The sequence below is a fragment of the Oncorhynchus mykiss genome, chromosome 11 (genome assembly GCF_057628025.1).
Source record: "Oncorhynchus mykiss isolate SJ-2025 chromosome 11, ASM5762802v1, whole genome shotgun sequence".
Classification (NCBI taxonomy): domain Eukaryota; kingdom Metazoa; phylum Chordata; class Actinopteri; order Salmoniformes; family Salmonidae; genus Oncorhynchus; species Oncorhynchus mykiss.
In genome coordinates this window covers 50110534-50135897 of record NC_143032.1, presented here as the reverse complement: position 1 = coordinate 50135897, position 25364 = coordinate 50110534, and the positions used below count along the sequence as shown (strand labels likewise).

The window sequence follows — 25364 nt, the reverse complement described above, 5'->3', positions numbered from 1 at the left end:
AAGCAATAAGGCCCGAGGGGGTGTGGTATACAGCCAAATACCATGGCTAAGGGCTGTTCTTATGCAACGCAGTGCCTGGACACAGGCCTTAGCCGTGGTATATTGGCCATATATCACAAACCCCCGAGGTGCCTTATTGCTATTATAAACTGGTTACCAACATAATTAGAGCAGTAAAAATAAATGCTTTGTCATACCCATGGTATACAGTCTGATATACCATGGCTTTCAGTCAATCAGCATTCAGGGCTCGAACCACCCACTTTATAATATATATTATCACTATAGACAAAAGACAAAAAAACATTCTTATAACAAGAATAATTTGTCATAGCTTTTTAATGACTTTTTTATTGTATAAAATTATACTGCATTCAATAGATCCATCTTTTCAATATATTATTCACCTACAAAGTTGCTGAATTTGTGGTTTACCTGACTCTGGCTGCTGCGTTGCCTCCAAGAATTTCTGGAATGCCTAAAGTGTCCCCGGGCAGGTCCTTTGTCACAATATCCTCTAATGCTTGTCCCCAGCAGGTGGTTAGCAGTTTCAAACACAGTAATGTAAAACTAGGTCAAGACAAATAGCACGTTTGCTTTGTCCCAATCACTCAAAAGTTGTGACCTCTTGACCTATCTAAAGGTTACCTATCTTAGTCATGTTAATGAAACACTTGACTTTCACAATAAGTTACTTTTTCCCCCATCCCTGATCACTAACCAACTAACCCTTTTCTCCCACTACCCCTCCCCTGTTCCCTTTCAATGACTCAAATCTCAGTGATTCAAAGGAGCTTCCTTGATGGCTACTGACACGTTAAACCTAGAACAAGGGCAAGCCTGCGAACCTGTCTCCCTCTCCCCCACACTCTCTTTTTCTCTTTATCCATTTAGTCTGGGCAAAAGAGAGGAACACATGTCAGAAGGATTGATAAGGATGGAGAAGCAGAGAACAGGTCAAAGGGAATGGAAAAGGTGTCTGTGTTTAGAGTGTTCTGTATGGTAAGGGACCGGGCTCAGACTGGTCTAATCTGGTTACGCTCCGAGAGCTTAGTGACGCTACCTCAGGTCACCCCTTCATAATCTCAAGCCTGTCCATTTCCCATGTTCACCGTGAACTCGCCCAATTCTCTCAAAACACTCCCACTTTCCCCTATGGCCCTACTTGTGAGCGTGCTCTCGTTCCCTGAATCCAAAACCAACCCCCTCCTGTATGGCTGGGGGGAAATGTTGTCAATCTAAAGGAAAGAAGCTATTACCATAACACTTATCCAATCCTCTCAGATCTACATTAGTGGCTCGGGTGTTGGGGCTAGAGGTCAATTTGGAATTCAGAAACAATCTCCTTCCTTACCTTAGTTCCCCTAGCTCAGTGTTCCTTCCCAACTCCCCACAGTAGACAGAGGTGCATTCATGTCATATCCACATCTGTCACTGTGATGTCAAACACTGAACCAGCTTTCCAGAAATACACACAAATGGCAAGTGAAATACAGACACCCATAAGAAATTAAGGGTCTGTCCGCTAGGGGGGTAGGAATGTGTGTCTGTCCCAACCCATAGAGGGAGGCTACAGGACCTCCCCAGCTGTTCATGGGTCAGGTTGAACAGAACACGTTGGTTCTCTGATCCCCCGGCACATGTCCCACATCAGCCGTCCTCTTTTTTCCCTCCATGCACAGAGGCAGGGAGGGATGGCATTGAGGTACCAGGGGAGTAGAGCAGAGTAGTCATCTTTGCAGTCTCCCTCTCGTACTCTCTCCCAGGCCTGCACTGTCTGAGCAGCTGCTAGCATGAATCCTTCTGCCGACGCACCCCCCCCCCCAAGCCCGTGACAGGTGTGCGAGAAAACACCGGGTTTGAAAACTGTGCTTCCAAACAGTCTGACTGGCCCACATATTTACTCCTATAATGTAAACAACCAAACCTTGCAATGTCTCTGTACACAGTCTTTATTTACATGATACAATTATGCTGTAATGCTGGGTAGCAAGATTATGTCATTCATAAATATCAGTTTTTTTTTTGTACAAATTTGCATAACTAAAAGGAAAAAACTGAAATGGATACCTTTGTTTTAAAAAGTAAAAACCTCATCCCTATGGGAGAAGAAAAATCTACACAGGACACACTTGTATCAATGTTTCACACAGCCAAGGAAAGTCTCACACACACACGCTGCTCTAGATCAATCACACAGACCAATAGGGGAAAGAAAGCTGAAAAGATCAGTTGGAATCCAACTCTGGAATCTAGTTATCAAAACCTCAGTTCTGCCATGCTCCTGTAGCCTTGGAAACATGTGCAGAGCTACGGGATATATTGCTTCACAAAATGAAGTGGAGGTGCACACAATCTGACACCCATGTGTTCACTCAAACCCACTGAACACGCACACCAAAATCAACACAAAGCAAGGCTGTCTCATATACCCTAACTTCACAACTGCACTGAATACATGTGCTAATATCAGTACTATGTTAATGTATATAAAAAACAGGGATTAAACATGTCTCTCAGCAGATACAATAATGACCTAGCAATTCATTCAGATATTTTACATGATTTAAGATATTACTGCATGGGGTTGCTCTCCCATTCACCCCCCCCCCCCCCCCCCATATAGCCAATAAAAGATGGGTAGTGCCCAAGTCTCACCCAGAGAACTGCACCAGGGTCAATGCACGCAACCCTCTGCCGAGACCACAGTTGGGAGATTCTGACCGTAGATTAGTCTAGGACCTCCTTGACTAAAAGTCCTGTCCCACATGATAGTTGGTAAAAATGTGTTTTTGTACTCCTTCTCACACCTCTTACAATGACCATAAAGACGGGCCGCGGCGTTCGGGTGATCAAACAGAAAAGGTGCCTAAGGACTGCTTTAAAAATGTCAGAGGTAACCCCTTCCTCTGGAAATAATGAAGTGATTGTAAGGGGAGACGAAGACGATTAGGAAAAAGCTTCACGTGGACATTGTGATGAGGAGAAACATGACCTGCTGCTGTGAGGTAGGCAGGTCACAGTCTGGGGGATAAAAGCCCACCTGCATTTTGGGAGATAGTCATACCTATCGGACAACTGACCCGACTGACACTAATGGGAACGGAACGTAGAAATGGAGATTCAACTGAACTCGTCGGGATACTGCATGTGCACATAACTTTAGAAAAGAATAGCTGTCGGCTATTTGGCAACAAAGTGGCCAAACAGCTCAGGGGCCATATTCAGTTGTGATAGAACGTCCAGATAGATATAGGTTCTGCAGAACAGACACGTCTGTGGGCTGCTCTTTTAAAATATGTTTTTTTTATATATACACAGAATATCAGCAAAGAGGGAAAAAAAATAATAAACGTAACAAAAAAGTGACCGTTCATGCATCTCCCCAACGGGCAGGATCTCTGTCCTTTCTCAAGGTTGTGACTTTAAAAATGACATCCTTTTGCCACTCGTGCCAGTGTTCATGTCAAGGGTTCGACATCATACTCTAGTCTCTGTGTGGATGGTTCTTAACCCTATATTCTCTGGATCTTGTCAGCGACCACAACAGGGTTCTCCTTGCGGATCTTGGCAGCTGCCTCAGCCTTGTAGTCGTAAGGACAGTTGTGCTTGTCGGAGTACCGATGGACACCACAGAACAGGTTCCCACAGCGACAGTCGAACCCTGGAGTAGAGTTCAAAAGGTCAGAGATTAGAGGGGAACCACAGTATGAACCAAACACCAACTCAATAAGAATGAACCTCTGATAAGACCAAACACACAGGAAGACTAGGGTTACATTCCAAACCACCTACGATGCAGCCGCATTGCGCAGATGACCAGATAAATAAGTGATATTGATGGGGTTCCTGCGTGTTAGACACCATTTATGCATAGTAGAGATCTGAGGCCAATCACAAATGCGGAAGTAGTGTTTTACATTGCAGAAATGCCATCAGTATGACTTGACAACTTGTGCAACTGCAGTGTAGGTGGCCTGGAACATGGCCAACCTCTTTCGCAAGAAGGCATGACGTCGTATGCATTGCTCAACCCTGTCATCCCACTTCATTTGAGAAGCACCACGTCCTGCTGTGGCACGCTCACCTGTGAGGCCCACCCTCTTGCGGCACATGAAGCACTTATTCTTCTTGGGCTTGGGGGTGTCTTCCTTGGCCTCGTCGCCGCTGGCCGTGACGGGGCTAGACGCAGTAGGCTGACTCACAACTGAAGGAGAAAACAGAGGAGAAAAGCACTTAAATATATACTTCTTTCAGTCTTCGGATTCAAATAGAACTGTTCCTGTGTTTTTTCTGAGGCAGTTTCAGCACTCACATACAAGGGTATTTTTAATCTGGTTTATTTTAGGCAGCCTGTGTTTGAGGCTGTATGTAAAACCACAGTTGGTTGCAAAGTATACAAGTCAGGGTGCATCGAAATAGCCAATGCTAAAGTGGGTCGAACAGAGCAATGTTTCCCTCTAGAAGTGTGTGTTTTACCAGGCTCTAGGGAATCTGGGTTATCCTCTCTTGAGATGCTCATCTCGGTCATTTGTTGAGTCACTGGAAGAGAGCCTTGAATAGTTCTGCAGAGGGGGCGAATGAAAGAAAATTCTAAGTTACAGATATGAGAGCGCATAAAGCAATAAGACATCCATTGTAGCACATGCGGACAAACAAGCACACCTTACCTAGCCATGTCTGTAGCAGAGCCAGATGAAGGGTCTACTTTGGCGAGACTGGCCTCTAGCCTCTGGATGGCTGAGGCCTCAGAGGTAGGACTACCGACTGCTCCTGTGACACAGCAAAAGCAAAACATCAACCTCAGATGGGAGACGAAACTCAATTTTGGTTCAACGGTTTCCACTCAAGAGTGCAGCTGGTCCATAACGTGTATGCAAATTAGCGTTATCGCGATACCAGAATCGCAATATTCCGAGGTATCTTGGCAATGAAACAAAACATGAAGTGGGCAAAATTTCCTGAGAAAAACAGTCCTATTGTTGGAAACAAGCAGCCTTATGTTGTCACCCAGAATCACGTTTCCTTTCCAAGCAATAGCACACAATATGTGTCATACAGTAGTTTTTTTAAAGGACCAAATAGTATCTTAGTATCGCAATACTGGTATCGTGACAATCCTAATGCAAATAGTGATTTTTAGGGGGTGGAGGGGAGGGGGAAGCACTGTTTGAAGTAGATTTGTGAGGTCAGTAAGAGAGAGGGTGGAGGGGGAACTTACCCATTGGGCTAAGTTGGCTCAAGCTGCAGTCACTACTCTGCTGTCGGTTCAGATGCTCCTTGTAGCAGACCGAGCACATGCCATTGTTTCTGGGGTTGCCATAGAAACCACAGCCAGTGGCACAAAGCACAGGCGTCAGGCTCGGGTTCGTCTCTTGGGCCATCGCTGTCAACAAATGGGAGCAAGGTACCTTGTTAGTGTGGGAGTATGTGTGTGTGTGTGTCTGCATGCGTAACAGTGTGTCTTAGGTGACCAAATGTAGGTGATGGTTAGGCACATACATTTGAAAATAACATACTAGGAAGGAAATTTAAAACTAATGAAGAAACGGGAGAGAAAATTAAAAAATACATCCATTGAAGCAAGAATTCTACTACCAAAGTTAGAGGGTTGAAATTCCTCGTTGTGCACAAGAAAACAGAACGAACGGCGAGACGAATTAGGCCTAAGACTTTCAGTTCCCCTCCTTGGCAGGAGCTGCTCACATCAACAGGAGTCAGGACGAGGATGTGTCATTACCATAAATGACTAGGCCTATAATAGTGTCAGCTGTTCCTCCTCCAGCTTGTCACGATTAAGCACATGTTGATGGATATTTATTTACAATGTTCACCACCTGTGTGTGACAAGAATAATAGACAGAATAGTGCCAATAGGGGGAGAATAGACCGAGGAGTCACATTTGCTGATCAGTTTTGTCATTAACCCTCGAAGGTGCTGTAGCAAGACACGAGATTCTCTGGAACTTTTATATACTTTTTAGCCAGTAGTTGTCAAAGTAGTGCTCATAAGCCAAAAGTGATCACTGTTTACTATGTCACATACAGTGCATTTAGAAAGTATTCCGAACCCTTGGCTTTTTCCTAATTTTGATATGTTACAGCCTTATTCTAAAATTGATTGAATTAAATTTGTTCCTCATCAATCTACACACAGATCCTCTCAAGCTCTGTCAGGTTGGATGGGGAGCGTCACTGCACGGCTATTTTCAGGTTTCTCCAGAAATGTTCAATTGGGTTCAAGTCCAGGCTATGGTTGGGCCACTCAACGACATTGAGACTTGTCCCAAAGCCATTATTGTGTTGTCTTGGCTGTCTGCTTAAGGTTGTTGTCCTGTTGGAAGGTGAACCTTCACCCCAGCCAGAGGTCCTGAGCGCTCTGAAGCAGGATTTCATCAAGGATCTCTCCGTACTTTGCTCTGTTCATCTTTGCCCCGATACAGACTAGTCTCCCAGTCCCGGCTGCTGAAAAACATCCCCACAGCATGACGCTGCCACCATCATGCTTCAGCATAGGGATGGGGACAGGTTTCCTCCAGATGTGATGCTTGGCATACAGGCCAAAGAGTTGAATATTGGTTTCATCATACCAGAGAATCTTGTTTCTCATGGTCAGAGTCCTTTAGGTGCCTTTTTGGCAAACTCCAAGCGGGCTGTCATGTGCTTTTTACTGAGGAGTGGCTTACGTCTGGCCACTCTACCATTACGGTCTGATTGGTGGAGTGCTGCAGAGATGGTTGTCCTTCTGGAAGGTTCTCCCATCTCCACAGAGGAACTCTGGAGCTCTGTCAGAGTGACCATCGGGTTCTTGGTCAGTTTGGCCGGGGGGCCAGCTCTAGGAAGAGTCTTAGTGGTTCCAAACTTCTCCTTTTAAGAATAATAGAGGCCACTTTGTGTTCTTGGTGACCTTTAATGCTGCAGAAATGTTTTGGTACCCTTCCTCATATCTGTGCCTCGACACAATCCTCTCTGAGCTCTGAGCTACGGACAATTCCTTCGACCTTGTGACTTGGTTTTTGCTCTGACATGCGCTGCCAACTGTGAAATCTTATATGGGACAAGTGTTTCCAAATCATGTCCAATCAATTTAATTTACCACAGGTGAACTCTAATCAAGTTGTAGAAACATCTCAAGGATGATCAATGGAAACAGGATGCACCGGCACTCAATTTCAAGTCTCATTGCAAAGGGTCAGAATACTTATGTAAACAAGGTATTTCTTTTTTTATATAAATTTGCTAAAATTTATACATTTGTCATTACAGGTTTTTGTGTGTAGATTGTTGAGAGAACATTTTTATTAAAAAATAAATAAATAAAAAACATTTTTAGAATAAGTAGAGTAACAAAATGTGGGAAAAGTCTAGGGGTCTGAATACTTTGCAAAGGTACTGCATCTGCAGATTTGTGTACCACCTCATTGCCATCTCTCTCACTCTGCAATGTGTGCCTCTCGCTTGGTGTCACTCAAATGCTGAGGGGCTGAAACTCATTGGTTGAACTTGAATTGCTAGGGAGCTGGCCCATGTTTTCAAATTTGGGATTACATAGCTAATTAAGGTAAACTAGTAATTCTGCATGCACGAACTACACAGACACATCCAGCCCAAAGTTGGAGGTAAAAAAAAATACTTAGGGGCCAAAGTTCAGGAGCATGTCTTTAAGTTCCAGGTACTGAACGGTTAATTTTGCAAGAGAAATAAACAGATTTATATTATAGATGACGATAACATTTAAAAAAAAATGCTCTGCCAGGAAGGGGCCACAGCAGCCTGCTCAGAACATTCAGAGATGTCAGTGTCATGGCCCTGCGAGGATGCGAAGGACAAACATAAAATTCTGACAGCCCTTTGCACTCTCCAACCCCATAGTGTAGTCCCCAACCTCCACCAAGGTGGCCTGTCACGTAAGGATTTCCTTAGAAAAGCCTCTTCGACTGTATCACGTGTCTGCCTGCTGACTGCAAAGCCCCCTGCAAGCGCCACAATTGTTGACGTTGCCTGGTTTACACTAGTTACCACAGCCACAAGGTCAATATTTATTTATTTTTTCCTCCAAATGCGAAATTGTAGAAACAGGTGGTGTTTTTATGACTTTGTGGTGAAGAACATGTTGCCTGGGCCAAAATGTTCGATTGTCACGGGCGGTACTGCACGACAACCTGTTTGCCACCTGGATATGCATGGAACACAAATGCTCTCAATCATCGCTTTCTCAAAGAGAAATAAATAGCATTTGCAAGCAATCATCAATTTTCCTGGAAACACAAAATAGTGAGTATTTTTGCTTCACTGTCATTGACATCTGTCGGGGAGCAGCAGGGTCTATGAGGCGACGTCAATCAATGTGCTCCACCACTCCAGAGCCTGTAGTGACTATTATCTAGGCTAATTTGTTTAAACTAATTAATGCAATCAACACGAAACAAAACACGCATTAATGTGTCTGACTGTACCCTAAGCACACCCTTGGGGGGTGGCTTATTAATTGGCACAATGTGGTTATTCACGACAGATTTACCTAGATATACCATGAATTTAAAGAAATTACTCTAAAACTAGCCTACAGATGGACTAAATGGCCAAAATTACGTGGACACCTGCTCGTCGAACATCTCATTCTAAAATCATTGGCATTAATATAGAGTAGGTTCCCCCCTTTTAACAGCCTCCACTCTTCTGGGAAGGCTTTCCACTAACGTTAGATGTTGGAACATTGCTGCGGGGTGTCCTAGCTACTATACATGGTCTTGGTCAGACAAAGAACAAAATGAAATAGATTGATTTGGCCCAAAACCACCGAGTCACGCTACAGCTAAAAAGTGCTAAGTACGAGACAAGAGTTAGCCAGATAACTAACGTAGATTCGCATGACAAGCAACATAGCCGAGAGCAAAGGCAATAATAGTGCTTTGTCGCACACTCGTCTAGAACAAATTAACACCACAACAATTGAGCTAACAATGTTCTGTAACTAGATTAGTGAATTAGAACAGGCCATGTTTTGACCCTTGTTCTTTTGTGCTTTCTTTGTCTGCTAACCATCTCTTCCTGTTGTTTGGCCGTGTTTTGATAACGTTAGCGCCTCCATTACTCAAATGAATCTTTGCACCTAGGCTGGCACCCCAATTCTTTATTTGTGCCTGTCCGAATTCAATGTTAACATTTCCTTACGCGTTCAAATGAAACTCATTGAAATCAACCAGCATCAACTAACATGCTATCAATTCTCAAAAACTGGTTAGCAATTGCAACTAGCTGTTAACTAGTATCGTTTTAAATGATTTTTTTTCAGATAAAGTACAACCACAGAGAATTAGCTTATGTCGCTATTTTACCCGTAGTCTTGAAAACCGATACTATAGCATACATGGCTAGCTAGCGACCCTCCCTCCCTGACTGACTTGCTTTTTTCCCCAGGCCCAGCCAGACTGGTCACGTTCGAAGGCTTGTGATATTTTCAGCGAGGCGGTGGTGACAGCTTTTGCTCGCTATACCTTGTTTACCAGAGGCTAACTACCAACGATAAATATGACCTTCCCCCCACAAGACAACACATATTTCTAGTTCATTGATGCTCTGATAAAAATGGTTCCTTACGAAATTCCATATTAAGTTGATGTTGATCCAATTTTCGGTGTCCTTTTTCGGTCTTCAACCATACACCACGACAACCCAACCGTTTCAAATGTCGATTCTCACCTGCACAATTTGATCAAACGTACACACGATGTATGGTCTGGTTGAGTACTGTCCACCAAATGTCTTTTCTCGCTGTTTTTCTTTGACCGAAGCTGTGAGAGGTGTAAATGTCTTCTCTTTCTCTACACCCCCCCTCCCGCCTCTGCTCTGTCGAGCGGTGTTTGTTTCCTACTTTAGTAAGAGGAGTGGCAGATGACGTCACGGTGAAAATACCGTACAGTGATTCGCTACGGTAGAAGCCCCGGAGCGCGTGTAATAGCATGGGGGAGGTGTGGTGAGTATACCGTATTTATTGCACATTCATTTGTCATCCATTCCACCCACAGTTTGAATATCGAGCCATACGATGATTCTTAATGAGTCAAAGTGTCTAAATGAGTCTTTCAAATAACACCGACCGGCTTGTGGTAGCATATGTGTTTATTCTGTGTGAATATCAGATTTGTGTCCACAGACAGGTGTGTGGGTGTTGCAATACGAGATCAATAAATAATCAAATAAAATAAAAACATGTAAGGAATACAAAATATTCAAGTTAAATGGTTTTCCATTGCATTTTCAACTCGACTGATGTCTTTTTTTTTTCTCACAAAAATGTTGCGTTATATAGTGAATGTTCCCACTCTGGTCTTTGCATATGCTTTCTAAATCAACAGCTAGCATATGTAGTGCGGGTATAGCCTACATGATGGGATTATTATTCAGCAAGATAATTTGTATTTGTCAAACGGCAGCCAAGCATCGATCAACATGTCACCATAATAAGACCTTCAATATTTATTGGAAAGGAGCATCAAGCTCATCACCATTAACTTTCTTCGCCCTGTGAAATTCCTCATTATTTATTTAATCCGTAGCCTAATAAACTGCATACTTTCTCGAGTCGTAGTGGGAGGACCACACAACATATCGTCGCGTGACTGCAAGTTTACTTCGATATGATGGTCTATATAAACATAAATCGAAGTTCATTGGATGCGCACACAGTTTAGCAGATGTTATAGCAGGTGCAGGGAAATGTGTATATGTAACTGGCTCCTAACAATGCAGTAAAATGTAAATAATATATATATTTTTTTAAAGATCAAATGTCGAAACGAATATAATTAAAAACCCAGATAGCAGTCAGTGATCCAAATGTAGTCTATACGTGTACGCTTGATGTGTTTACTCAAGATACTGAGAATGATGTGTACAGCATAGCTATATTAGAGTGAGCTATGTATCTAACTACAGAAACGATTTCAGAACAAAAAATATTATGTAAACATTATTCAAGTGACCAGTGTTCAATGACTATGCACATATGGCAGCAGTCTCTAAGATGCAGTCTCTAAGGTAGAGTACCGGGTGGTAGCCGGCTAGTAACAGTCTCAACTTGTCTAGGGTTTTGTTTTGTTGATTGGAAAGTTTACCGACAAATTTCCTATTTCCTTCAGGCCTGTGGTGAAATTTTTTTATCTGACATGTACTTTACTCACATAAAAATGTTGGATGGAAGCCTGGTTATTGACAGTCACTCAATTTGCCCATGTCAGCAGTGCTTTGCTTTTATGCAGAGGGGGCCCCCTGTATGCAGAGGGGGCCTATTCACAGAGTGGGGCACCCAAACCAAATCTCGCTTAGGGCCCCACGTGGGCTAGAGGCGGCACTGGGTGACATACCTATCAGACACACAGCTACTGTTTGTCAATAGGTACTGACTGCTCTGCTCTTTCATGAGAAACTTGACCGGCAGGTGTTGTTGTAACAGAAACATCTTTGTGGAGTGAGATAATGTTGCAAAGGAGGTCGAGATCCTATTGTCTGGAAACTCTAAAAAGAAATTGTAGACCATTATACACCAAAAACAGCACAACACCCTCAAATATCTTCACACATTAAATGTGTCACTTTGCACCCTATGTTGAAAACATGTTTGTGGTTTCAGTGGGTGTGTATTTGAACATGGGGAATAAACACTGAACATTCAGTGTGTTTGCTGTGTGGGTATACATAAAAGTCCCTACACGCCCCCCTCAACCATAACGTCACTCCTTTTACCATACAGGACATCCTGGGCTAAAGATAAACATTGGGGTGGGGTATATTTTGTGTGTGTGTGTGTGTTAGGTGCTCTTTGCTGGGACCCCTAGATTGTGGCATTTATTGGTGGAAAGGTGAGCGTGTTCCCCCAAGACGTGAATCACAAGGAGGAAGTGGGAGGTGTTATTGTAGGGTGGGATAGACAACCTGTTTATTCTAGTTCAGATCTGTACCGAACTGTTATCTGGCTGGTTGCCTTTCTCATGTTGGGACTCCCCTTGACCATAATTCTATCCTCCTGCTTCCTGCTTACAAGCAAAAACTCAAACAGAAAGTACCAGTGCTCAATGCGGAAACGGTCTGATGGGGGGTTCTACTAATCAAACATATGGAAATGTTTTAAGATGGTCATACCAAGCATCATTTAGCTATTTTATTTTGAATTTTAGGACCCCTTTTGGTATCCCCCAAAATATTAAACATTATTTGATGAAACATTGAATTGCAATTAGCCCGTAGAAACGCATCTGTCCTATATCTGAGCGATATAAGAAAGATCAGGAAATGATTGTATTTTTTTTAACCCATATTTAACCCCTTTTTTGGCGCTAACTACGTCTATATATACGGTACATTAAGAAAGTATTCAGACTCTTTGACTTTTTCAAAATTTTGTTAAATTACAGCCTTATTCTAAAATAGATTAAATTGTCGTTTTTTCTCATCAATCTTCACACAATTCCAAATAATGAAAAATCAAAAACGGGAAATATCACATTTACATAAGTATTCAGACCCTTTACTCACTGATTTGTTGAAGCTCTTTTGGCAGCGATTACAGCCTCGAGTCTTCTTGAGTATGACGCTACAAGCTTGGCACACCTGTATTTGTGGAGTTTCTCCCATTCTTCTCTGCAGATCCTCTCAAGCTCTGTCAGGTTGGATGGGGAACGTTGCTGCATTGCTATTTTCAGGTCCCTCCAGAGATGTTCGATTGGGTTCAAGTATTGGCTCTGGCTGGGCCACTCAAGGGCATTCAGAGACTTGTCCTGAAGCCACTCCTATGTTGTCTTGGCTGTCTGCTTAGGTTCGTAGTCGTTTAGGAAGTTGTACGTTTGCCAAAGTCTGAGGTCCTGAGCGCTCTGTATTAGGTTTTCATGAAGGATGAACATTTTGCTCTGTTCTTCTTTCCCTAGATCCTGACTAGTCTCCCAGTCCCCGTTGCTGAAAAACATCCTCACAGCATGATGCTGCCACCACCATGCTTCACCGCAGGGATTTTGCCAGGTTTCCTCCAGACGTGACGCTTGGCATTCAGGCCAAACTCTTCAATCTTGGTTTCATCAGAACGGAGAATCTCACGGTGTCTCATGGTGCCTTTTCTCATGGTGCCTTTTCTCTTTAGGTGCCTTTTGGCAAACTCCAAGCGTGCTGTGAATTTCAAACACAGATTCAACCACAAAGACCAGGGAGGTTTTCCAATGCCTCACAAAGAAGGGCACCTATTGGTAGATGGGTACAAACCAAAAAAAAGAAGACTTTGAATATCCCTTTTAGCATGTTGACGTTATTAATTACACTTTAGTTTAGTGGTGTAACGGACCGTAGTTGATCCGTGATCCGTACAGATCACCTCCTATGGTTCGGCACGCATGTGAACCGCCGATTAATTGTACATTTTAACCATCATAGTGTGAAATACAGTTTTACTGCCCTGTTACTTTTTAAAGTAATAATTTCCTAAATCTCGATGCAGAGTTGCAGTGGGAAGATAAAGACGAGACAGATTGCGTGTTGTGTTTTACTCTGAAGCCTGAAGGTTGATTTTGATTATTTAAAAAAAAACAGTTGTGTGCACTGTTCATGTGAACGGAGCATGTTGAATCCCAAGGAATCAGTCCTAGATGCTCGCGTTGCAAAAAGCAAAGAAGACAAAAGAGTAGTGACAGCCACGGCTGGCGGAGGAGCTGAAGAACTGGAAAAGCCTCCTGCTTCATCTAAGTCTCATGTATGGGAGCATTTTGGCTTCCCTGTCAAATATGATGACGGAAGAAGGGTGGTGGACACCACCACCATTACGGTGTGTAGGCATAGTGCCACAAGAAAGCCATATGATCATGGGAAAAAAAACATAGAGCACACATTTAAAGCTTCATCACCTTGGTGTGTCAGTGACTGGAGCCAACTAAGCCAAGAAACAACTTCTCACCGCGGCATTTAAGCAGCCCTTTGCTGCAGAATCAGACTGGGCTGAAGCCATCACCAAATCTATTGGGATGTTTATCGCTGCAGACATGGGGCCATACTCTGTTGTGGAAAACAAAGGGTTTAAAAATATGATGAACGTGCTTGAGCCACGCTAGGAAATCCCCTCGCGCATTGAGCACTGAAACTGCACCGTCTGTGTCCATGATCCTACCTCTGAAAACAAAGATTCTACAATCCATGGCCCAAAGTGACGAAGACAGCATCATCGCTAGAGATGTCAAGGCTGCCATTAGATAGAACCTGAACCCCGGATACCCTCCTAATGTACAGGACTACCTTCATAATAGATCTACTGCACTGGATCCAAGGTTCAAGTCCCTGTCTCAGCTAGACCCTGCCCCACGTCAGAGGACATACAGTGATCTCACCACTGAGATTGTGGCCACTGAAAAGGTCCAAAAATAAGAGTGAATGACTTCAATAATAAATATATTGCAGTATAATCTTAGTCTATGCTATTGCTATTAGAATCATCCATTTTTTTATTTGGAATAATAATGGCTTTTATTAAATGTTGTTGCCACAATTATAGTCCTATGAAATATGAAACTAAATCATTAGCTTAATAGATAAAGTCATTTTTTTCTGCAGGGTCAAGACACAGAGCCGACAGGAGCAGACTCAGAGGCATCTCCTCCACAAAATAATTTGGTCATGAAGGAGCTTTTCGGGGATACATTTGCAAGCAAAGACGTTTGCCAACACCATCAACTAGGAGGTGGCATCCTACAAGGCAGCAAGCGGCATTACAGTGGATGGTGATCCACTGGCATGGTGGAAAAGCAATGAGTGTAAATACCCTCACATTGCCATGATGGCAAGTAGCTACCTGGCTGTGCCTGGCACTTCAGTTCCTAGCGAGAGGGTGTTCTCCACGGCAGGGGACATAGAGATTGCAAAGAGGTCTACCCTCTCCCCACACAATGTAGACATCCTCATATTTTTTGAAAAATAATTTGAAGTTAAAAACACAGGTCTGCTTGCACTTTAATTTAACAATTGAGTATTGAATATTTTATTTTAAGATTTTATTTAACCTGTTAGAGCTCTAGGGGCGCTATTTCATTTTTGGATAAAAAACGTTCCCGTTTTAAGCGCGATATTTTGTCACGAAAAGATGCTCGACTATGCATATTCTTGACAGTTTTGGAAAGAAAACACTCTGAAGTTTCAGAATCTGCAAATATTTTGTCTGTAAGTGCCCCAGAACTCATTCTACAGGCAAAACCAAGATGATGCATCACCCAGGAATTAGCAGAATTTCTGAAGCTCTGTTTTCCATTCTCTCCTTATATGGCTGTGATTGCGCAACGAATGAGCCTACACTTTCTGTCGTTCGCCCAAGGTCTTAGCAGCATTGTGACGTATTTGTAGGCATATCATTGGAAGATTGACCATAAGAGACTACATTTTCCAAGTGTCCGCCTGGTGTCCTGCGTCGAATTCGGTGCGCAATTGCCAGCTGCTTCTACTTTACCATTTGATTCAGGGGAGAAAGCATGTGTCCAAGAACGATGTATCAATGAAGAGATATGTGAAAAACACCTTGATGATTGATTCTAAACAACGTTTGCCATGTTTTCAGTCGATATTATGGAGTTAATTTGGAAAAAAGTTCGCGTTTTGAGGACTGAATTTGGGGATTTTTTTTGGTAGCCAAATGTGATGTATAAAACGGAGCTATTTCTAATACACAAGGAATCTTTTTGGAAAAACTGAGCATCTGCTATCTAACTGAGAGTATCCTCATTGAAAACATCAGAAGTTCTTCAAAGGTAAATTATTTTATTTGAAGGCTTTTATGTTTTTGTTAATGTTGCGTGCTGGATGCTAACGCTAATGCTAACGCGAAATGCTAACGCGAAATGCTAACGCTAGCTAGCTACTTTTACACAAATGATTGTTTTCCTATGGTTGAGAAGCATATTTTGAAAATCTGAGATGACAGTGTTGTTTACAAAAGGCTAAGCTTGAGAGATGGCATATTTATTTCATTTCATTTGCGATTTTCATAAATAGTTAACGTTGTGTTATGCTAATGAGCTTGCTGATAGATTTACACAATCCTGGATACAGGGGTTTTTTCATAGCTAAACGTGACGCAGAAAACGGAGCGATTTGTCCTAAACAAATAATCTTTCAGGAAAAACTGAACATTTGCTATCTGAGAGTCTCCTCATTGAAAACATCTGAAGTTCTTCAAAGGTAAATGATTTTATTTGAATGCTTTTCTGTTTTTTTTGTGTAAATGTTGCCAGCTGAATGCTAATGCTAAATGCTACGTTAGCCATCAATACTGTTACACAAATGCTTGTTTTGCAATGGTTGAGAAGCATATTTTGAAAATCTGAGATGACAGTGTTGTTAACAAAAGGCTAAGCTTGAGAGCTAGCATATTTATTTCATTTCATTTGCGATTTTCATGAATAGTTAACGTTGCGTTATGGTAATGAGCTTGAGTCTGTATTCACGATCCCGGATCCGGGATGGGGAGATCAGAAAGGTTAAACATTGAAAAGTTCCTTGCTTTAAGTGTTCTTTAAGTAATAAATGGAAAGCAAAGTTATTTTTGTCTCTCTTTTTTTTGCTGACCCAAAAAAGTATCCAATCCGCGACTCAAAACCGTGATCCGATCCGAACTGTGAGTTTTTTGATTCATTGCACCACTACTTTAGATGGTGTATGAATGCACCCAGTTACGTTTGCAATCGCAACAAATCTGCTCAGATCCCAACCAAGGAGCATCAAAAGCCGTGCTATAAATTCTATATTCCTGGATGCCCTTCCAGACTCACTCCACCTACCCAAGGACATCAGAGCACAAAAATCGGTTAACCACCTAACTGAGGAACTAAATGTAACCTTGTGTAATACCCTAGATCGCACCCCTAAAAACAAAAAACATTTGTCATAAGAAACTAGCTCCCTGGTATACAGAAAATACTTGAGCCCTGAAGCAAGCTTCCAGAAAATTGGAACGGAAATGGAGCTACACCAAACTGGAAGTCTTCCAACTAGCTTGGAAAGACGGTACAGCACAGTATCGAAGAGCCCTCACTGCTGCTCGATCATCCTATTTTTCCAACTTAATTGAAGAGAATAAGAACAATCCAAAATGTATTTTTGATACTGTCGCAAAGTTAACTAAAAAGCAGCATTCCCCAAGAGAGGATGGCTTTCACTTCAGCAGTGATAAATTCATGAACTTCTTTGACGAAAACATTATGATCATTAGAAAGCAAATTACGGACTCCTCTTTAAATCTGCATATTTTTCCAAAGCTCAGTTGTCCTGAGTCTGCACTGAGTTTGTCTAATTCTTCATTAACCAGGGTCTTACAAACTTCTGGGAATTGGTCAAAGCTATAGTGATAGTTAAGTTCAACCATTGGGATAAAAATTCTCGTGACAACTTGGTCCTTCGAGCCGGATCTCAATACCTGCTTCTGTCGTCCCAAGGAACTGCTGAAAACCTGACCTCTGAAATTGAGGGTCCATTTCAGGCAGGTGGCGAACTGGTACACGACAGAGGCGGTGACGAGATCCAACCTATATTGTGAGATTTAAGTATAATAACTGTAAGAGCACACACATAGATTGTGAGATTTACGTATAATAACAGTAAGAGCACACACTTGGATTGTGAGAATAAGCATAATAATCAAGGGAAACAGCAGGTCGAGGGTTAGATACAGCCATGGTGTGGCTGTCTGAAGCCCGGAAAAGAAGGCAAGTGTAAAGAAAGAAGAAGAAAGTGATAATGGAACAGAGAGAGAGAGAGAGAGAGGAAGTTTCAAGAAGGATATCAGCAGGGGGAAAATGATGTGCCTGTGAGAAAGGTTTATTAACTTCTTGATGCACCCATCCCGTTAGCGGGATCATTATCATCAACACCCGCTGAATTGCAGAGCGCCCAATTCAAATTAAATTAATACAAATATTTAATTTTCATGAAATCACAAGTGCAATATAGCAAAACACAGCTTAGCTTGTTGTTAATCCACCTGACATGGCAGATTTCAATACAGCTTTTCAGCGAAAGCATAACACGCGTTTATGTAAGAACATCTCTATCAGTAGACAAAATATTACAAACACCTATCAGCCAAGTAGATTGGTCACGAAAGTCAGAAAAGAAATAGATTAAATCGCTTACCTTTGATGATCTTCGGATGTTTGCACTCACGAGACTCCCAGTTACACAATAAATGTTCCTTTTGTTCCATAAAGATTATTTTTATTTCCAAAATATCTCTGTTTGTTTGGCGCGTTATGTTCAGAAATCCACAGGAAAGAGCAGTCACGACAACGCAGACAAATTCCAAATAGTATCCGTAATGTCCACAGAAACATGTCAAACGTTTTTTATAATCAATCCTCAGGTTGTTTTTAAAATAATAATTGATAATATATCAACCGCAACTGTCTTTATCAGTAGGAGAGGGAAAGGCAATGACAGCCCAAACTCTGTTACGCATACAAAACGCTGCTGGCACCCGGCCATACAATGACGCGATGTTATCGTTCTTGCTCATTTTTTCAAAATAAAAGCCTGAAACTATGTCTAAAGACTGTTGACACCTTGAGGAAGCGAAAGGAAAATGAATCTGGTTGATATCCCTTTAAATGGAGCAAAGGCAGGCTATGGAACATGGAGTTTTCAAAATAGAAGCCACTTCCTGGTTTGATTTTCCTCAGGGTTTCGCCTGCAATATCAGTTCTGTTATACTCACAGACAATATTTTGACAGTTTTGGGAACTTTAGAGTGTTTTCTATCCAATACTACCAATAATATGCATATATTAGCAACTGGTCCTGAGAAATAGGTAGTTGATATATTATCGATTATACATTTTAATAACAACCTGAGGATTGATTATAAATAACGTGGCACGCCAGGTGGATTAATAAAAGGCTAAGCTGTGTTTTTCTATATTGCACTTGTGATTATATGAATATACATATTTTTAGTAATATTATTTGAATGTGGCGCTATGCAATTCAGCGGTTGTTGATGACAATTTTCCGTCTAAAGGGATGGGTAGCATCAAGAAGTTAATAGAGTGAGTTAAGTCTGCTCTGTACCAAATTAGCATACCCCCTGAGTCACTTGCCTGTTTCACACCTGGTAGTTTGGTGAATGGGACTACCAGCTCTCTGTCACCTAGGGGGCAACCAGTGGGACCATCTCCTCTATACCATGTTTCTTGTAGGATGACAATGTCTATTTTCTTTGATGAAGTCCAGGTCCCTGCTCTTTAGGCCAAAGGCAGATGACCGCAGGCCTTGGATATTCCAGGATGAGAACGAAGGCCTTGTGTTCCATAAAGTGTCCAATGTTGTTAGTCGTGTGGTTTGGCCTCAGACAAGTGTGAGCAGAGCCTGCTGAGCATCTGGTACATACCATTGTCTTGGGCTAGTGTAAGAGTGGGGGTTGGGCCTGTTTGCCTGCTCACGGCCTGGACATATGTGTGGCTTTCACGTCGACGCCCTCTTTGCGGGAGTGGGGGGCATGGGGTGGGCAAGAGTGGGGCATAGGTCTGATCTGAGGGGGCCTAAATGGGGTGTGGGCATGGTTGAATGGGGGGGGGTGTTGCTTGGTTGGGTTGGGGGTGTGGGTGTGGATGTGGCTGGTGGTGTTGTGGTCTGGATGTAGGTCCTCTCGGCGTGGGTCTTCTATGTGTAGGTCCGGGGGGGGGGGGGGGGGGGGGGCTGTGTGAAGTGTGTGAAGTGTTGGGGCTGCCTTTGAGGGCAATGTTCTTTTGGGTCCCGGGCGAAGGTGAGCACTGCTGCCTTGTATAGGTGGACCTAGTCGTAAAGGCTGTTCAAGTCCAGGGTGGAGTGTTGGGCCAGGTAAAAATTTGGTTTTGAGGCACAGTCACGGGAAATACTTACGTTTAACCACCGTATGGTAGCAGGGTGGAAGTATTTTCGTGGTAGTAGGGTGGAGATAACCACTTGTGCGTTGGGGAAAGTGGAAGAAGCTTTTTCAATCACTCCTTTGAGTGCTATCGCCACCCTTTCCTGCTGTTCTCTCAGGTCATTTGTGCCTGTGTGTATTATTATGTGGCTGGACCCTAGTTGGTCCTCGTACAGAAGGTCTAGGGCGCGCTGGGTGTGTTTGGACACCAGAGTTTAGACACTGTGTGTTTGGAAAAAAGTTTATTTTCTTGTATATATTTCCTGTTTGAGTCCATAAGGAGTACAATCTGTGGCTTGTGTATGTCCTCAGTGGGTGTGGGGGGGTTGTCAGGAGGGCTATCAGGGTGGCTGACAGGGGAGGTACTCAGAGGGGGGCTTGGGGTTCGTTATTTGTCTGCTGTGATATTGAGGCTATGGTTTGTGGTGGACTGTTCTGCTGTGGTATCAAGACTTTGGTAGGGGTCTGAGGTGGGCTGTTCTGCTGGCTTCTCTGCAGGGGTGGCCAGCTCTCTAATGGGTTGTTCTCTGTCACGCGCCACCCCCCTCACCCTCTCCTCCAGCACTCTGATCCTCTCCTCTGGTGCTCTGTTCTTCTCCTGCTCCTGCTCTTTCTCCTGTTGATGTTGTCTCACCACAGTCCAGAGCTCAGATAAACTCAGCAAAAAAAGAAACGTCCTCTCATTGTCAATTGCGTTTATTTTCAGCAAACTTAACATGTGTAAATTGTTGTATGAACATATCAAGATTCAACAACTGAGAAATAAACTGAACAAGTTCCACAGACATGTGACTAACAGAAATGGAATAATGTGTCCCTGAACAAAGGGGGGGAGGGGGGGTAACACTCAGTATGTGGTGTGGCCACCAGCTGCATTAAGTATTGTAGTGCATCTCCTCCTCATGGACTGGACCAGATTTGCCAGTTTTTGCTGTGAGATGTTACCCCACTCTTCCACCAAGGCACCTGCAAGTTCCTGGACATTTCTGGGGGGAATGATCCTAGCCCTCACCCTCCGATCCAACAGGTCCCAGACGTGCTCAATTGGATTGAGATCCAGGCTCTTCGTTGGCCATGGCAGAACACTGACATTCCTGTCCTACAGGAAATCACGCACAGAATGAGCAGTATGGCTGGTGGCATTGTCATGCTGGAGGGTCATGTCAGGATGAGCCTGCAGGAAGGGTACCACATGAGGGAAGAGGATATCTTCCCTGTAATGCACAGTGTTGAGATTGCCTGCAATGACAACAAGCTCAGTCCGATGATGCTGTTACACACCGCCCCAGACCATGACGGACCCTCCACCTCAAAATCGATCCCGCTCCAGAGTACAGGCCTCGGTGTAACGCTAATTCCTTTGACAATAAACACAAATCCGACCATCAACCCTGGTGAGACTAAACCGCGACTCGTCAGTGAAGAGCACTTTTTGCCAGTCCTGTCTGGTCCAGCGACGGTGGGTTTGTGCCCATAGGCGACGTTGCCGGTGATGTCTGGTGAGGACCTGCTTTACAACAGGCCTACAAGCCCTGAGTCCAGCCTCTCTCCGCCTATTGCGGACAGTCTGAGCACTGATGGAGGGATTGTGTGTTCATGGTGTAACTCGGGCAGTTGTTGTTGTGATGTTCGGATGTACTGATCCTGTGCAGGTGTTGTTACACGTGGTCTGCCACTGCGAGAATGATCAGCTGTCCGTCCTGTCTCCCTGTTGTGCTGTCATAGGCGTCTCACAGTACGGACATTGCAATTTATTGACCTGGCCACATTTGCAGTCCTCATGCCTCCTTGCAGCATGCCTAAGGCACATTCATGCAGATGAGCAGGGACCCTGGGCGTCTTTCTTTTGGTGTTTTTCAAAGTCAGTAAAAAGGCCTTTTTAGTGTCCTAAGTTTTCATAACTGTGACCTTAATTGCCTACCATCTGTAAGGTGTTAGTGTCTTAACGACCATTCCACAGGTGCATGTTCATTAATTGTTTATGGTTCATTGAACAAGCATGGGAAACAGTGTTTAAACCCCTTTACAATGAAGATCTTAGAAGTTATTTGGATTTTTACGAATTATCTTTGAAAGAAAGGGTCCTAAAAAAGGGACGTTTCTTTTTTTGCTTAGTTAACAAACAGCTCTTTGGGTCTGGTTGAGGGTGTGTTGTTGAGCTGGACTATTTTTGTCATGACTGGAGTGTGTTCACCTGCTGTTCCAGCTCTTGCCTTACCTCCAGCTGGGTGATTTTATCCAACATTTAAATGAGGGAGTAGTACTCTGTGCTGGGAGGTTGACTTTCCGCTTGGGGGTTGCTCGTCTGTTGAGTTATGTCATGAATAGGTCTGGTCTGACACACTCGGGGTGGTTGTATCTTTCTCAAGAGAGAGCGGGAACCATTACTGTTCCAGATTTGTACACGATCACATTTGCTGACTCAGAGTCCTTGTTGTCTAGTATCCTGAGTTTCCACCCATCAGTAACTCCCCCCCCCCCCCCCCTCTTAACAGAGGGGTATTGTGTTAATAATATACAGTGCCTTGCGAAACTATTCGGCCCCCTTGAACTTTGCGACCTTTTGCCACATTTCAGGCTTCAAACATAAAGATATAAAACTGTATTTTTTTGTGAAGAATCAACAACAAGTGGGACACAATCATGAAGTGGAACGACATTTATTGGATATTTCAAACTTTTTTAACAAATCAAAAACTGAAAAATTGGGCGTGCAAAATTATTCAGCCCCTTTACTTTCAGTGCAGCAAACTCTCTCCAGAAGTTCAGTGAGGATCTCTGAATGATCCAATGTTGACCTAAATGACTAATGATGATAAATACAATCCACCTGTGTGTAATCAAGTCTCTGTATAAATGCACCTGCACTGTGATAGTCTCAGAGGTCCGTTAAAAGCGCAGAGAGCATCATGAAGAACAAGGAACACACCAGGCAGGTCCGAGATACTGTTGTGAAGAAGTTTAAAGCCGGATTTGGATACAAAAAGATTTCCCAAGCTTTAAACATCCCAAGGAGCACTGTGCAAGTGATAATATTGAAATGAAAGGAGTATCAGACCACTGCAAATCTACCAAGACCTGGCCGTCACTCTAAACTTTCAGTTCATACAAGGAGAAGACTGATCAGAGAGGCCCATGATCACTCTGGATGAACTGCAGAGATCTACAGCTGAGGTGGGAGACTCTGTCCATAGGACAACAATCAGTCGTATATTGCACAAATCTGGCCTTTATGGAAGAGTGGCAAGAAGAAAGCCATTTCTTAAAGATATCCATAAAAAGTTTGCCACAAGCCACCTGGGAGACACACCAAACATGTGGAAGAAGGTGCTCTGGTCAGGTGAAACCAAAATTGAACTTTTTGGCAACATTGCAAAACGTTATGTTTGGCGTAAAAGCAACACAGCTCATCACCCTGAACACACCATCCCCACTGTCAAACATGGTGGTGGCAGCATCATTGTTTGGGCCTGCTTTTCTTCAGCAGGGACAGGGAAGATGGTTCAAATTGATGGGAAGATGGATGGAGCCAAATACAGGACCATTCTGGAAGAAAACCTGATGGAGTCTGCAAAAGACCTGAGACTGGGACGGAGATTTGTCTTCCAACAAGACAATGATCCAGAACATAAAGCAAAATCTACAATGGAATGGTTCAAAAATAAACATATCCAGGTGTTAGAATGGCCAAGTCAAAGTCCAGACCTGAATCCAATCGAGAATCTGTGGAAAGAACTGAAAACTGCTGTTCACAAATGCTTTCCATCCAACCTCACTGAGCTCGAGCTGTTTTGCAAGGAGGAATGGGAAAAAATGTCAGTCTCTCGATGTGCAAAACTGATAGAGACATACCCCAAGCGACTTACAGCTGTAATCGCAGCAAAAGGTGGCGCTACAAAGTATTAACTTAAGGGGGCTGAATAATTTTGCACACCCAATTTTTCAGTTTTTGATTTGTTAAAAAAGTTTGAAATATCCAATAAATGTCGTTCCACTTCATGATTGTGTCCCACTTGTTGTTGATTCTTCACAAAAAAATACAGTTTTATATCTTTATGTTTGAAGCCTGAAATGTGGCAAAAGGTCGCAAAGTTCAAGGGGGCCGAATACTTTCGCAAGGCACTGTAGCACTGCGCCATGCAAGGGGATGGTCTGTGTGGAAGATTAAGTTGCTTATTTTCCCATTTTTATAATAGTCAGCAAAAAGTGTCTCTGGATTTTCCTTAAGGACCTTCTTTTTGTACACTTTACATGCCTTATCATTTTTCTACATCCAGAGGGTACTTTATTGTAATTACCTCTGAACTGCAGGAGGGGGCTTTAAAGACCTCTGCATTTGGGTTGAATAGGCTTTGAGACAGCTCCTGAAGAGGAAGATCATCATGGTTGGCACAATTAGAAAGAACAAGCCTGAGCTCCCTCCTGTACTCCTCGCAACAAGGGGGAGAGAGGCCTTCTCATCAAAGTTTGCCTTCACCCCCACCACCACTCTAGTTTCTTACCTCCCAAAGAGGAACAAGAATGTGGTCCTCCTGAGTACACTGCACAAAACGGCCGAGAATAATGATCGTGAGGACAGGAAGCCAGCCTTCATCCTGGACTACAACCACATCAAAGGAGGCGTGGACAACCTGGACAAGGTGATTGGAATATACAGAAGCAGGAGCATGAGCGCCCGCTGGCCCCTGGTCGTCTTCCATTTCATCATTGATGTGTCCTCATACAATGGCTTCATGATATGGAACAAGATCAACCCCACCTGGATGCCTGATAAGCGGAACAAGAGGAAGGTGTTCCGGGAGCAGCTGCGAAAGGCACTTGTAACCCCACACAAGAAGGGAGCGACTCCCCTGCACAGCAGCCTCTGCAGCGCTTGTGAAAGCTGTTCATGGGGCTGAATCTTGTCCTGATCCACCTGAGGCTGCAGCTGGGGTAGGCAAGAGGAGGAGATTCAAATTCTGCCCCCCAAAGAAGTACTGTAAAACAAATAATATGTGCTGCACATGTGAGTAATTTCATCTGCAAAGTCCATGCACACACACTTGCATCTGTCCTACATGTGCTAATTAGAGTTGATTGAATCATGTTCTTCACATTTTTGTTTTGTATCTATTATCTTATTTCATTCTTATTTATTGTTGTTGTTTATACACCTTGTGGGTGGGGGCAATGGTTAAAAAATGGGAGAAGACTAGTATTTTGTAGTTGAATTTCTCATTGTACACTATATAAGAAAAAAAGTTCAAGACTGTTATTGTTTCCCTTCAATAAAATGCATTCAGAACTACTTTCTGCACGTCTGCTACTTTCTTAGGCTATACAAGTGCTATCTCTTGCTAAAACATTTATGTTTACACCTATGCAGTAACTTTAGCAATAATAGTAATAATAATAATAAAGCTCTATTTTAGTAAATAAACAATTATGATTGGTATGTTGTAATAAAATC

General features: G+C 43.0%; 1 protein-coding gene and 1 long non-coding RNA gene across 4 annotated transcripts in view; both read right to left on the bottom strand.

Moving 5' to 3' along the window:
* LOC149979609 (uncharacterized) overlaps nt 1–25364 on the bottom strand; it is a 300792-nt gene that overhangs the window by 25453 nt on the left and 249975 nt on the right. The window lies entirely within an intron of this gene.
* Nucleotides 1935–9912, bottom strand: LOC110535800 (AN1-type zinc finger protein 5). 2 transcript variants are annotated; one of them, XM_021621090.3, is made up of 6 exons: nt 9703–9912; nt 5222–5386; nt 4671–4773; nt 4480–4565; nt 4088–4207; nt 1935–3664 (listed from the first exon to the last, which is right to left on the bottom strand). In XM_021621090.3, exons 2-6 carry the CDS (start codon nt 5382–5384, stop codon nt 3516–3518), a joined length of 621 nt encoding a protein of 206 aa, XP_021476765.1. In that variant the 5' UTR covers nt 5385–5386; nt 9703–9912; the 3' UTR covers nt 1935–3515. The 2 variants fall into 2 exon arrangements, with proteins under 2 accessions (XP_021476765.1, XP_021476764.1); XM_021621089.3 differs by having other exon boundaries at nt 9601–9889.